Source organism: Parambassis ranga, chromosome 1 (assembly GCF_900634625.1).
Source record: "Parambassis ranga chromosome 1, fParRan2.1, whole genome shotgun sequence".
NCBI lineage: Eukaryota > Metazoa > Chordata > Actinopteri > Ambassidae > Parambassis > Parambassis ranga.
In genome coordinates, this window is record NC_041022.1 from 14,939,494 (window position 1) to 14,952,380 (window position 12,887).

Below are 12,887 nucleotides of genomic sequence, written 5' to 3' on the forward strand. Positions count from 1 at the left end.
TGTATGCTGTCCATGTGCACAAGTTGTGTAAGCTTATTAGCCATGGCACTGGTCAGAGGAGAAGATTGAGGTTAGTCTAAGCTCTAATCCTCCTGGACCTTATGTTTGTTACACAGCTAGCACAACGAAAATCCTGGCTCTGCCCCTTTCAAGACACACACACACACAGAGACACATATCACAACAACCACATCCCTGCCTCCTTGTTTACTGCTCAGCTCCATCTGAACTCTTCCTCTCTTGTCTCTCTCTCTCAGCAGGAGGGTGGTGGAGGAGGGGGAAGAGGAGGAGGAGGAGTGATGCACACTGTTGAGTAGTTCCCCAGTCGTCATGACGACCTCACACCCCACCATCTTCAGAGCTGTCTTCTTGTTGCCACGGTGACCTGATCCAGTTCCATCTCCGCTCTTCTTGATGATCCGGATTGGGCTTACACAGGAAGGCGATTCCGAGTGGCGTCTCATTTCCCTGAAAACAGCTCGTTGATGGGACAGCCGATCCCACACGGCAGCGCAGATCGGAGGACAGGAAGGCACCGCGCGCTGGGAATGCTGTGGGAGTAGGACAGGAGCGTTGCCTGGAGACAGCAGCATGCCAATACAACAGATAACCGTGGTTCCGGCCAGGGACACAGTCATCAATGGAAAAAGTGCTTCTCGCTCCAAAGACAAGAACGAGGTGAGTTTCTGGCTTTATAACTGTTAACGCCTCTGGAGTTCAGTACAGTTCAGGGTGCAGAAATTTAGGATTCAAGATAAGTTATTTGTGTCCAAAGTGGTTTGTATACTGTGTGTGTGTGTGTGTGTGTATTTTTCTCAGGCTCTAGCCTCAGCTGACACTTTTTCAGCTAAGCCTCTCATGTACAGTATAAATGCACTCAGCAGGCTTTTAACACTGTTCCCTCACTGGGGGTTTGATGCTTTTGTTGTTATCTTCCATAGAGCCCGACGTTACATATCCACATATCTCATCCCACAATCTCACATCACATTAGGATTCCTTTTATTTCATTTGCGTCACCTCACATCATCTCTCATTAAGTCAAAAGCAAAAGGCAATCAAGTGACGCAAAGGAGGATTTGGAGTAGACAGCAGGAGGAGACCTGAGGCCATCGTGGCCATACCTGAACTTAAGAGGTTCTTATAAAGACTGCTGTTTATGAAATCATGCAAATTAAGGTTAAATTATATAAAGCATCACAGGACTCCACACTGTTTGTGTACAGGCCATTTATTGTTATTTAACTCTAACTGAACTCTAACAAAACATATTGTTAAATAGACTGGAACTACTGTCACACAACTATCAAAGACTATAAATAGCATCCTGTCAAGTGTCCTGGTTCCCTAGTTTGAGACCCACCTCTTCTCCTTCATTATCTGACACTGCTGTCTAACTAAAAAGACTAAATGAACCACAGATTTCAGGACCTTTTTGTGATCTTGTTTTACACATTATAATTTTTATAGTAGCTGGACAACACAAAGTTAACACAACTAAAATGAGTCAAAAGCACTTAGACCACCGGACCAGAAAGATGCTGCATGCAATCTACTGATGTGTAAAAAAAAAGTACTGTACATACATTAACTGTATATATGCACACTCTAAAATGTATAGGTAATATGCACACTGCTGGTGGTACCTTTTGGTTAGCAACATTGTTTAATATAAGAAACACAAATTAGAGTCACTGAGCCTCAGAGTCTGCACAGCAGACAAAGACCTCTATTCTTGGACACTCAGATTTCACACTGTTGTAGTGGCGTTTCACACTCTACAAAGGACTGGAAATCAATGACTGCCTAGTCCATGACAAAAAAAGCGAACATAAAAAACAGATTTTATTAAAATATCAAATGTGCAAAGTTTCTATGATTAAATGTAAAATCTAATTTGTAAATATCAACATCAGCCACGTCGTTCCAAGTAAACGTCTACTATTCAGCATCAGATACACGTTTATTTCCCTGTTTGAAATCATAATACTTGTACTCTGATATCACATTCATACCTGCTGTATTTATCATCATCTTATCTGTTATAATGAGCACTTAATACAGCCACATTTTTTTAGTTTGTTTGTTTAGTTAAGTTGCTGTGGAGATAAATCTGCAACACAACACGTTGATGCAGACCGTCTTCAGTTGACTTTTTAAAGTTATAACTACGATTAAAGTTCATACCTGATCAGCTATTATTTTTAAATGTTTTTTTAGCTTAGATCCTATTTAAATATACCAGGACTAAATATAAAAAGTACAGCTGCAGCTTCATCGTTGGTGTTTAAAAGTGGCGAGAGGTGTTTTGATTGCCTGCCAGGGCACAGACCCAAAATATATCCCTCTGTCCACGCTACACCACATAATCCACTCTGCAGAAACATGCACATGTCCGCACACTGCTGTGAAGTAGAATCAGAGTGTCGACAGCAGTACAGAGGCTCAGGTAAGCAAACAGTACGACAATAGCTCTGAAACAGCTCCTTTGCGTTGGAGCTTTTAGATGGTGCAGCAGGATGAACTGTGTGTACTGTGGTGTTGTGGTTAGAGAATCTTTGATGCCTCCGTCTAAGACGACAGACTAACTAACTAGAGATAAAGACTGAGAATCCATGCAGATCAAATGTTATAGTGTTTCAGTGTGTAGCCACTTGCCTGCACTGAATGTTTCTTCCTCTTTTTGTGTTGATTTACATGTGCGGCAGAGAAACATGTCTGTCAATCAATGTGAACTCTTGTCAGTTTGTAGGGTTTAGCAAAGGTGTTGCAGAGAGCTTCCTCATTTACACACTGAGCAACGTCAAATTTAGAAATACGCATACAATGGTTGAATCACACGGTCACCGCTACTTTGCAGTTTGAACGCCTCCAAAATATAATTTCTCAGTTTGCTGTTGGCTTCTTTGCATGTCTCTGATAAATGCTTCTTCTTTATTTGTGTGTCCAGATTGCCTAAAAGCCTGCTTGAACAGATTGTGCTGGCATTCTTGCCCAAGGACTGTTGTTCAATGGCTGAGCAAGAATAAGTTTTGATTTGTGGTCATTTCAATAGATGGGTACAGAAAAAGACATGAGGTAAATTGTTGTGTGGACAGATGTGTTTAGCCTCGTGGATTGGAAGCCTAGCTCTTCCTGGTGCATTCAAAATCCAGATGATTCTTAGCAATGTATTGAGTCTGTTGTACTAAAACACTCTTCTGGGTGCAAAGGGTTTTGCGGAAGATTATCTTTTCTATGATTCATAACGACTAAATGATGTTTTTAACTTAACCCCAACACAACCTTTGTATGTGTGTAACGCCCCTGGGAAAGTTGCTGTGTGTGAGTGTGTGTGTGAGAGAGAGAGAGTGTGTGAGTGTGAGTGTTTGCTTTGACTCAAAGCAGGACTACTGATTTAAATGTGGCTATCAGAAAATCCCTTGAGCAGCTTAGGTGAGGCAGACTTCTACTCATCAGTGTCTGCTTTATTTATTTCATTCTTTGCACGGAGTGTGTGTACCCACAACTGTATGTGTGTGGGTTGATACATGCTCACCGTTCATATGTAACACTAAAAAAAAGCAGCTGATACAAAGCACACAAAAACTATTGCAATAATAAAATGCTAATAAACAATATTTAGCCCTGCAGGCTTCACCTCCACAAGGGAGGCACAAAAGATCTGTAGGTGTTTTTTCAATGCAGGAACTTGATGTGATTGATGTGGTTGCAGACAAGCCTGTATTTTTATGCTTGTTGTGATCTAAAGAATTTGTTTACATGTATTTTCCTTTTCATAAGCTCAAAATCACAGCATCATTTCTCCTTATGTTCTTCACTTTCCACTGCCCACTCTATACAACAGGCCGTTGGGCGGTTATGTAGCTTTTTCTCTGTGGAATGTTCACTCTCTGTGTGTGTTAGAGACCACTGTTGATTCATAGCAATACTCAGTGCATAACATACAGTAAAGGCAGCAAGGTTGGATGTGTTTTGTCCGGTGTCTGGAAGCAACCCAGATTTTATCCCACGATGCACCTGGTGGCCAAGGCTTTCGTGACTGGAGATGACAGCAGACAGGATGTACTGATGTAGGAAGAGCAGGAAAAACATCTCTGAACTAAGTGGCAGTAAGATCCCACTTTTTGTGGTGCCCACTTCTTAAAACATCATTTTGTTGGTGTGGTGGGTGGCTTTATATTAAAAATGGATTTGTATATTTTGCCTCATGGTAACAAATGAATTCATTTGCTTTCTGTATTAAGAAAAAAACTCCTTTTACTGTGCTTCATCTAACTCTTGCCAAGCAGTTATTAAAGGTGTGTTAGTGTCCTGTGCATTAAATCATACATAAACATATCACGGAAAGTGTTTGGTTTAGAGTGTTCAAGGTAAACTCCCACACACAACTGACTAAGGAAAATGTGTTGCTGCAGGCAGAGAATAAGGCTACAGAAGTCTAGTGGTTGAGTTCAAGGTCTAACGGTTTGTTTCAGACAATCAAGGGCTCTTGGAAGTTCTAGAAAAAGCATCTTAAGTTGACTTTAAATAGAGGCACATTGCAGAGAAGCATCTCGTAGCAGGACAAACAGGTAATAGGATTGCTGGCTTTGGCTCAGGTCACAATGAAATAGCGAGGACATGTGGCTGCGCATGACTCCTGATGCTGGATTTTAACCTCTGCACAGCAGGGTTCAGTCAAGGCTCAATACCATCAAACTAGCTAGTGTTAAAGTCTTTTTATTATAACATTAGCCTTTAGCACATTTCTCACTATTAGTAATAGTTGCTGGAGAACTTAGATTCCCTGAAATCCAATTGTGTTTTTGTATAATATATTGAACACTATACACCATCATTATCTGGTCCAACAACATTTTGAAGTTAATCTCATAAATGTTTCTTTATTTTAGAATTTGTGATAAATATTGATCACTTATGTTCAACCAGTTTATTATTTTTGCCCAAAACACTGCATTTAGCTCCTGTGGTGTGGGCGGAGCCTGTTCATGCCACTGGAGCTGACCAATCAGAGCAGACAGGGCCTTAAACATTAGTTATTTAAGAGGGAGTTAAAAATTGATCGTCATGTAATTTTCTGGCGTGGAAACCTTTCAGGATAAAAGCAGATTGCAGCTGAATCACTTGGTTAAATCATCTTTTTGTTTTAAAAAAATAATCGTTTCATTTCAATGATAATTGCAGCTCTACTGGAGGCCACACTAAAATATTATGAGATAAGTGAGTTCTCAGCATCTGTTGACCTGAGTGCAGTAAAATATTGTTTCAATATTGTTGATGTGATATGAAAAAAATGATTGGCTTAAACACCTCGGGCTACATATCTGCCAAGTTCCATTAAAGCATCTCATACTTCCCTGTGTTCCCCGGCTCTAATGATGTTCTGTCTCCCTCACCCTGCAGGGGAGGAAGGCACCTGGGCGCTCAGGGAGTCGATCCAGCAACATCTCCAAGGTAACGGGGCCAAAATCAAGGTCACATTTCATAACATTGTTTAAACAGGATCAACCTGCTGCTGCCATGTTTATGTCACAGTTACATTACTGCCTGCTGGAGCTGGGACCATAACTCCTGCACTAATCTGATCCTGAAGTCCCAGATGATACTGGGTGTTAGTGAAAAAGACTCTACTGATTCATACATTTACTGTGTAATAAAGCAGGAAAGAAAATATATGAACATATAACCCTTTGACGTATCAGTGACTGGACCCTACACTTGTCTGTTAATGGGTCAAAAATGACCAACTTAGAACCAATGTGTCTTTATGCTATTTTGGTTAAAAACTATTTTGGCATTTGTAACAGTGGAAAAGAAAATTATATATCTGATCTGACACTCTTTCTTTCTTCTTCTTTGGTTGACTTTGTCTGCTTCTTTCCTATGGTTGTCGCTTGTAGCTTTTTAGTCTGCCAGCCGCCTCTGAAGCAGGACTTTTGCAGTATTTTCTGGTCACATGATAAGATGATGTCAGCCAATACGATCATAAGTTCCATTATTGCAAATGTAGAATAATGCCGTAGCCTATGTCAGAAATCATGTCTAATGTGTCTGTAGCAAAAACATAAATATGTGTGATATCAGGCAGGTATACTATCGACCAAATGAGGACATGTTGGGCCAAACATTCTGCACACTAATACACACTAATGTTAAAATCTAAGGTGGCCAGAAAATGACTTGATTAAACAACCTTCTGCAAACTTTCTAAACTAATCAAGGTCCTTCTTGATCATTTGAATAGTTTGCACCTCTACAGAAGTCTAATAGATAATGTTGTTTTTTGCAGGCTAGCAACTCTACAGCAGGACTCACTACAGCCTCACGGACATCGATAACCCCGTCTTCTCAGGACATATGCAGGTAAGACAGTGTCCCCAAGTGTTTCCTTGTATTTGAAGCTTCTGGTCAGAAGCACTGCTGTCTTAATGCCACTAGCAGCCAGAATCCTCTGTGTGATATTAACATGCAAAGCGTCTTCTCCACTGAGTGAGACTGAATTAATATGGTCTGCTGCACCCTGAGGCCATAACAAACCTAAAATGGATACTGAAATCCTGTGGTGCCCCACAGCGCAATCAATGAGAGGAAGATGACTGATTGCAGAAATGGGATCCTTCAGCTGGTGGTGTGGTGTTCACGCTGGCAGGTCCAGTTCTTTAGCTTTATGACAGAAAGGACGCTGTGTCCTATACCAGCATGGACATATGTGATGTTTGTGAGAATGCTTGGACCCTCATTTATCACTCAGTTCATTCCATTTCCACGGATTGCCTTTAGCCACCTAATGAGGCTGAATTGCCATTCTGTTTCATGTGATTTATCTTTAATGAGTCATGGTATACTTGGTTGGTTGTTGTTGTTCAATTAATTCAGTGAACTGATCCTTTAGGTCCATATGGTCAGATTTTTGCCCATTTCTTCTGTTAAATGACTGTCATGTCTTTTCCATCTCATCTCACCTAATTTTGACTCATCTCCATCTGTGTGCCTGTGTGTGTGTTCAGTTCTGGCCAGCTGACCCGCTTAGAGGAGGATGCTTCTGAAACACGCAAACAGAGCAAGCACACACATACGTCCACTGCAATGACAGTCACCAGCACAAATCTGGGCTCATCTGCTCAGGCCCAAAAAAAACAGGTGAAGCGTCGACACCGCCGCAAGAGGAACAGCTGCACCACCTTTGACTGCGTGGAAACCAATGGCAAGCAGGAGCACAGGGACCGCAGCCTCAGCTCTGACCGCAGTGAGCTTGGGGAGAAAAGGGAGCGCTCCTTCAGGAACCGGAGAGAGCTCCCACCTCGCCTCCGTCGCTCAGGGGCCCAGCATTCAGACTCCTCCTCTGAGGATGATGCATGCCAGGAGGCCCGCAGCTGGAGCAAAGAGAAGGCCCGAAGAGCCCGGCGCCGCAGTGGAAGCAGCAGAGAGAGGGAGGTAACAAATGGGCGCAAAGGAAGAGAAGACAAAACTGAGATTATGGAGCTGCAGTCAATTGGCTCAGATGAAGGGAAGGAGAACCAGCCTCTAGTAGAGGATGGTGGTGGCCTTAAGAAAAGGCACAGCAGCAATAGGGGTGCAGCAAAGAGGGACGGCCATGTTTCACCAAGGCAGAGGTCACAGAGCAGAGAGAAGGAGAAGAGCTACAAGTCACGTAGCCCCGAAGTCAGCTCCTCATTGGCAGAGGAAGGCGAGGAGCTCATCACCAAGAAATACCAGGAAAGGGGGTCAGGAGGTGGTGACATGTCAGTGCCCATGCCACAGAAACACTGCGGTGTGAATGGGGGCACAGTGCAACCCTGCTCTGAGGACTCTGAGCTGGAGGTCTGCAGGTAAGTGTGTGTTCAGACAGTGTGTATCATCACCAAGTTTAACTCTATCATGCAAACAAAAACAGCAAAAAAAGAAAGAGTTAATAAAAGCAGTCCCACGTCCTGATGTCTCTGTGTGTTTTGTGTGTTTGTGTACAGGATCTGCCACTGTGAGGGCGACGACGAGTGCCCTCTGATAACACCTTGTCGCTGCACGGGAAGCCTAAGCTTTGTCCATCAGGCCTGTCTCAACCAGTGGATTAAATCCTCCGACACTCGCTGCTGCGAGCTCTGCAAGTTTGATTTCATCATGGAGACCAAGCTCAAACCTTTACGCAAGGTGAGTCCACACACACACACACACACACACTCATACTGAGAGCTGCAAACATTAAGACAGGAGTGTCAGGATGCAGCTATGAACACATTTTTTTAAACTTATCTGTTCTCCATCCCTCTGTCTTCTAGTGGGAGAAGCTACACATGTCGAAGAGTGAGAGGAGAAAGATCTTCTGTTCAGTGTTGTTTCACCTGATAGCAATAGTGTGTATGTTGTGGTCAGTCTACATTCTGGTCAGGAGAACGGCTGAAGAGATCAGACTGGGGAAGAACGGTCAGTATTGTCTCCTCTCCTCTTCCTTTTATACCAGAGACGTACACAGTGAAACCTTTCATTAATTGACAATATGAAACATGAATGGTACCCTGGGGTGTGTTGTTCACATTCAGTACTCTTATTTGATGAGGGATTTCCCCTCATTTAAACTTTAAACTCAGTTTGTCTGTCACTTGTTTCTGTAGTTTCTAATCATAGTTGAACATCACACGTTCACAATAGAAAGCCTGACGTCCTTAACCGTTACAGTCTTACTTTGTGCAATTTAGTTGCATCGTGGCAACTCCACAAACGGTTTAGATAAACGACCACACTGTACAGTCAATTCAGAAGACTAGGCAGGTCCTGGGTGGAAGTACCCCATGATGACTAACTAAATGCTGGGCATACTGTGTTTCCCAAGCAACAACATCCTCTGTAAGAGAGAGACATTTACAATTGAAATGTAAAGCAGAGAAATCTGGCAGCTAACATGTAGCCCAGCCATGAGTGGGTACACTTTGGACAGATCACCAGCCTGTCACAGGGCCATACATACATATATATAGATTTTTTTCTGACCGCCCCCATTATAAGTTACTGTAGTGTTTGCTGGGCTGTTAATTATTGGTCTCTAAAAGGTAGAAGGTAGGTTGTAACTTACAGTAGGATAATTCATATGTTACTTGTTGCTGATTACTGGATATGATTCAGTTGCATTTTTAAAAAACAATGAGATTATTTATATGATTTTAGTTTTTTTAAAAATTCATTTTTATTGTTATTGCAGTTCAAAGTTATTAGAGTTATTAGATTTATATCTACATAATAGATAGAGGACTTTATTAATCCTTGAGGGAAGTTGTTCATATTTATAAAGTTAGGCTATGAGAGTTATAAGATTAAAAATGAAGAAGACAATAGAATACAAAGTTTTTACTAATAAATTAATAAATATTAGTCATAGCATCTCCTCCCTCTTCCGGTCTGATGGGACAGTTGTACCAGCGTAGACCAGAACCCTCTGTAACATGCCAGTAGTGGGACTTTGTATTGACCTTCTTAAACCTTCTTGAACCGCAGCTCTTGACTCCTCGTGGGACCCGGTATTAATTTTTCCTTGACCACCCACTCACACTCAAGCCAAAATCAATCCCGCCAAGATTGGCGATGGCCTATGTTGCTTAGGCTCCGTCATAGATAGGTAGTGTCATCATTTTACGCCAGTAGCACAGCTTGTAATGGGTCCTCTTTATGTCAGTGTTGTGCAGGGTTGTTGTGTTTGTTTATAGGCCTATAGCTGTGAAGAGGAGCTCTACAGTGTGATGGTTTTGTTAGATGTTACTTAAATTCAATTAAAGCAGACACCATGCTCTATCTCTTAACTATATACACCATAGTGCTAGAGAATACTACAGTATTTACATCATCTAAAAACTTCATGTGTGTGTTGGTAGAGCATGTGATACAAACAGCATGGATAATCCACTGACAGTGTAACTCTACACCAACCCCTAGTGGTCAAAACACCACATGGTACCTATAACCTCTTCACCTGTTGATCCTATTTGGTTTGGTTATTTGAAGATGGATTTCCTGTGTTGTTTCTGGTTGTTGACATGTTTTCTCTGACTCTAGTAAATGTGTGCATTTAAACCGTACTGTGATGACCATCCTAAGTGTTCCTCTGCACATTAGGATGTCCAGCTTTAGATTAAAGTTGCTGGCTTTTAACACATCAATGATACACTTCAGCTGATCTGTAGATGAATTACATTTATAATAACATTGGAATCCCTGAAGACACTGGGGTGTGCCAGGCTTTGGAGCTGGTGTGTTTTGAATCAAGCTGACGAAACCAGAAGCTAGTGTTTTGTTGGAAATCGAAACCCAGAAAGTACAAATGACTCACTTCAGGGTTTATCAAAAGGGCAGGGAAGCTCTGTTTAACATATGTCTTAATGTCTCATTACCACACACAGTCGACTGACAGACCTGCATGTCACACATTGCAAACTTTCTGCAAAATGTATGTTAATGAACTGAAAGCGTGCCTATGGAAGGGAAGGGTTAAAAGTAGAACAACGGTTTCAGTCATTTAAAGAGTGAATTCAAGCAAACAGGATTTCTCTGAGAGGCAGCTTAGTTCACAGTTTAGCTTCACTTATTTGTTAAAGGGGCAATCCACCCTAATATTTCTTCTGTCACTTGCATGGATACATCCATCTTGATTCTGCCCTTTGCCTAAAGAGCATGATTGGATGTAAGCATCATGTGGTCCGTTAGAGTTGATCCCCAATAGTCATCATGGTCAGGTACACGCTGTCTTCTGCTCTATGATACGGTTGTGGGGTGTAGTTTTTAAAAGAAGTGTTCCTGCACAAAATAACACAACACAATAATAAAACAAGGTCAATTGATGTTTCTTAGTAAGTGGATTTTTCTGGAAACATGACCTAGTTGCTTTTGCGTTTTTTTCAGCACATCAAAATGAGTCGAGTTCCACTGTATTAGAGAGAGAAAAGGCAGGACTCTAAAATCTGACACAGCTACTTCACACTCGCAGCACGAAAATATCATCCCTTTAAGAAGTGTAAATAGATCCCTCAGTTTATTGTATTTATGGTAGTGTTCAGTGATGGTGTGGAGTGTTGTCATGACATTCAGTGTTAGTTCAGCAGTGTGTTTTATAAGTGTGTATCGTCACAGTGTAGAGTATTTTTCTCCGCATCATAGCAATAAAAAGAAATTACACCCACTCTTAATTGCAGAGGAATTATGGAGAATTTCTCTTCTGAAGCACAATTCACTGGATGGTAAGCGCAGCACTGCATGACACCACCATGATGGCGGTGCTGCAGGGTGACTGACGCCTGCTGTGTGTGCATATGTGTGTGTGTTTCTCCACAGCTGTGCTGGAGTGGCCCTTCTGGACCAAGCTGATTGTGGTGGCCATAGGTTTCACAGGCGGACTCATCTTCATGTATATCCAGTGCAAAGTCTACCTGCAGCTGTGGCGCCGCCTCAAAGCCTTCAACCGCATCATCACTGTGCAGAACTGCCCAGAGAAGGACCTGCACAACCCTCAGGCTCGGCCCAGCGCCCTCACAAACGGCAGGCACCAAACCGTAGAGGTGCCCGTCAGTCCGGCACCTGTGGCGGTTCCAGAGGCGCAGACAGACTCCGACATGTCGGTGGAGGCTGCAGTGGCACCAGCACAGAACCCCGTCTGACTGATTCTTACTATACAAAAAGCACTGAATCACACTTTGTTCATGCCACAAGCTTTTTTGAGCACTGTGTGATTTAGACTCAGTGTTGCACTCAGTTCCAGTGAGTACTGATCTTGAGATGCAACAATGAAATAACTAATCCAGTCCTTCAGGAAACCTGAAAGCAGGAGGGTTGCTGTGATGTGAAGGTGCAAAGTCAGAAAAAAAGGTTAGGAAGAGTGAAAGAACATAAAGCCATCGGCAAAGACATCATGGGAGGACTGCAACTATGTGGAACACTGACACCATGTATTCTTGTATGCACTTTCTCAACATGCACTGACATTTGAAGTTGTGAACACCCTATGGATGCTATTAATTAAAGGCCTCAATATGCTTCAAATGAACTATAGACAACTTAGAAAGGTGTTTAAAGGCACAAATATGTGTAGGTGTTTAGAGTGGCACCACTAAATCAAGGTGGGATGAACAGTGCAAGTTAAATCAGCGCACTTTTTTCATCTGTTTTTTTTGATGAGTGTACATGCAACAAAGGTGCTCAGGTCACTGTGCAGCTATGGGAGGGTCAACACCCCACAGCTGCTGTGCAACTGACTGCATATGAAGTAAATCACACATCACTGAACACATTATTCACTGGGGTTTGTTAGATTTTTTTAACCCCCCTCTCGTTTGCACACTACTGGATAGTGACATTATTGTGTTTGTTTGTTGGGAGGGCGAAACTTGCGAGATTGTACTTGAAATAAAATATGCTCTTGAGGCTTGCTCCAAAAATGAGTCAATCCCCATGGACATTCATGTTAAAATTCTCTGCTTAGCTTGGAGTCAGGCACTGCCAAGATGGAGATGACCAGAGCTGGCACACTAAGCTTCAAAACCGCTCTATGGAAAAAAGGTGATCTCATAGAGGCTCCATCTGTCTTATTATGCCGTCTACTAATGGGCTGTTTAAGTGGTGTAATGGACGTGCACACTCTCTCCTTTAAAAGCATTGAGCACTGCATGAGAAATTGACGTTTTCGTGTACAGTGAAAGAGCCTGAGAAAAGCTGTGTACTGTAAATGCTATTTCATATTTTAGACAATGTTATGTTATGTCTGAAAAGCACTTTGATTGAAGCATACTGAGGCCTTAACTCTCCTTCTGGACAATCAGGTCTTCAGACACCAAAGAGTCAGATATTATAAGCAGAGAAACTATTATTTAAATCTTTAGCTCAATCTGAAATCTAAAAATGTAACATTT

At 42.1% G+C, this 12,887-nt stretch overlaps 1 protein-coding gene across 2 annotated transcripts; it reads left to right on the forward strand.

The window, feature by feature from the left end:
* Positions 1-458: 458 nt before the first annotated feature.
* Positions 459-12,854, forward strand: LOC114442412 (E3 ubiquitin-protein ligase MARCH1-like). 2 transcript variants are annotated; one of them, XM_028415926.1, is made up of 7 exons: positions 459-678; positions 5,407-5,457; positions 6,293-6,366; positions 7,011-7,832; positions 7,971-8,151; positions 8,280-8,424; positions 11,317-12,854. In XM_028415926.1, exons 1-7 carry the CDS (start codon positions 592-594, stop codon positions 11,637-11,639), a joined length of 1,683 nt encoding a protein of 560 aa, XP_028271727.1. In that variant the 5' UTR covers positions 459-591; the 3' UTR covers positions 11,640-12,854. The 2 variants fall into 2 exon arrangements, with proteins under 2 accessions (XP_028271727.1, XP_028271736.1); XM_028415935.1 differs by lacking the exon at positions 459-678 and adding an exon at positions 2,385-2,449.
* Positions 12,855-12,887: the final 33 nt, after the last annotated feature.

What these genes read in the sequence shown, in the direction of transcription:
- LOC114442412 (XM_028415926.1), top strand. Translation starts at nt 592, where the DNA reads ATGCCAATACAACAGATAACCGTGGTTCCGGCCAGGGACACAGTCATC. An exon ending in GATCCAGCAACATCTCCAAG is followed by an intron (nt 5,458 to 6,292) that starts GTAACGGGGCCA and finishes TGTTTTTTGCAG; the next exon opens with GCTAGCAACTCTACAGCAGG. An exon ending in TCTGAGCTGGAGGTCTGCAG is followed by an intron (nt 7,833 to 7,970) that starts GTAAGTGTGTGT and finishes GTTTGTGTACAG; the next exon opens with GATCTGCCACTGTGAGGGCG.